The following is a 1,679-nucleotide window of genomic DNA, read 5'->3' on the forward strand; positions in this document are numbered from 1 at the left end:
GGGGGCAGGGCAGGTGTTGAGGGGGACACAGTGCTGAGCACAGGTGGGTCAGGACAAGGTGGGGTGACCTCCAGGGCCATAAAATAGGGTCTTTTCTTCACGGGTGAAACTCCTTCAAATCCAAAGCAAACCTGACACCCTCAGAGATGCTCAGAGGCCTAATGTCTTTCCGTGGTTTATTGGATCTAAACCCAGAGTACAGATACAAGAACAAAGAGGCTGCAGGAACAGCTGGAGATCATCTTGGCACAGGCCCCTATCCCCAAACCTAGGGACACTAGGGCAGCCATACATCCCCAGTCATATCAGGGGATGAATCGCAATGTCAACAACAGAATACCAGGGCAGTGCTGGGGTCTGAGCAAACTGGCCTGGACCCAGCAGCACACAGTGGCATGGAGAGGTGGCCCACAGAGTGGCATGTGAAGGGGACCCTAGACCTGGCTTTAAGAAGGACAGTCTGGTTCAGAGTGGCTCTGGGAGACTGGTTGTCTGTAAGGCTTGCGTTTTCCACTGACAGACTTTCTTTTGTTACATCGTACCCTGAAACAGAGAGCTAGGAATTGACTGGGCCACAAAGCTCACACTCAGGCCTCTCCAGAGACCAACTCTGCTATGTCTTTGGAAAAAAGGCACATTGCAAAGCCAAGCACTGCCCTTGCAGGCTTAAGGTACCTTCAAATAACATATTGCCCTACCGCACAAGAGCCAGCTTACCTCCAGGAAGGCTAGCTGTGCGGGTGTGGATAAAGCAGGCATGGGTCTGTTCTTCTAAATCCTCTTCTGAACCTCAATGTCAACAACAGAATACCAGGGCATCCTTCTTGGGGCTATAGGGGACTTGAGAGTCACCGAGCCCATTCCCCAGTCTCTGGGCCTGACCTCACAGGCACTGGTGAGAGACCCCAGCCTGGGAACCCACCCTCTTTGCTTCTGGGAAGTCCCCCTGGGCAGCTACACACAGGCCTGTGTGTTGCAGTTAAAGCCTCCCTTCCTTTTACTGTGTCTGTGTTTCTGCCGTGGTGGAAAGGGCCAAAAGAGAGAATGGGTCGCCACATCCAGGCCCTGCACTTTGTCTTGGGTCTAGCTCTGGTCCTCGCTTCTCAGGAAAGTGCTCACCCTCTTCACCTGTAGCCAGAGTCATGGAGCCCCAGAACCATGCAGGGGCTGGTGTCCCCCATCTAGGACCCATTCCAAACCTCAGCCGAGGACAGAGCCAAGTTCCCTGACCCCTTGGGTGTGGCATGTTCCTTGTACGTAGGACAGGGAGGCTAGAGAAAGAGCCGGTATGGGTGTGGCCCGTTCTAGTCACTCTTTGTGCCTCTGCCTGTCATTCCATGCTCAGCACATACCGGCCCTCTACTCCCCAGGCCCCTCCCCCTGCACACTGGGCCAGCCGGAAGCTGGGGGTGGCAGAGGTGGTCTAGCCAGCCCCAGCCCCCAGGTCTCAGGACCACTGGCAGGCACAGTCGGTGGGCTCCTGCACTGTGTAGGGCACCCAGGAGGCGTTGGTGGCACAGAAGAGCTGTACGGAGCGCCGCTGCAGGCCCACCTCCCGGCAGCACTTGCAGAAGCGGGCATAGGTGTTGATGTTGTAGTTGTAGATGCTGGCGGATGGGCATCTCCCATCGCAGGACACTAGGTTCACCTGGAGATAGGCCAGTGAGGCCGACTGTGTA

General features: G+C 56.0%; 1 protein-coding gene across 1 annotated transcript in view; it reads right to left on the reverse strand.

Annotated features, from left to right (window-relative positions):
- Positions 1 to 1,447: 1,447 nt before the first annotated feature.
- The window catches only part of OTOG (otogelin), an 83,972-nt gene continuing 83,740 nt past the window's right edge, over positions 1,448 to 1,679 (reverse strand). Inside the window, exon 56 of the mRNA XM_077761075.1 lies at positions 1,448 to 1,648. Within this exon, the coding sequence (XP_077617201.1) occupies positions 1,448 to 1,648 (201 nt within the window). The remainder of the gene's footprint in view (positions 1,649 to 1,679) is intronic.

This window comes from Crocuta crocuta, unplaced genomic scaffold, assembly GCF_008692635.1.
Source record: "Crocuta crocuta isolate KB4526 unplaced genomic scaffold, BGI_CrCroc_1.0 scaffold233, whole genome shotgun sequence".
Taxonomy (NCBI): domain Eukaryota; kingdom Metazoa; phylum Chordata; class Mammalia; order Carnivora; family Hyaenidae; genus Crocuta; species Crocuta crocuta.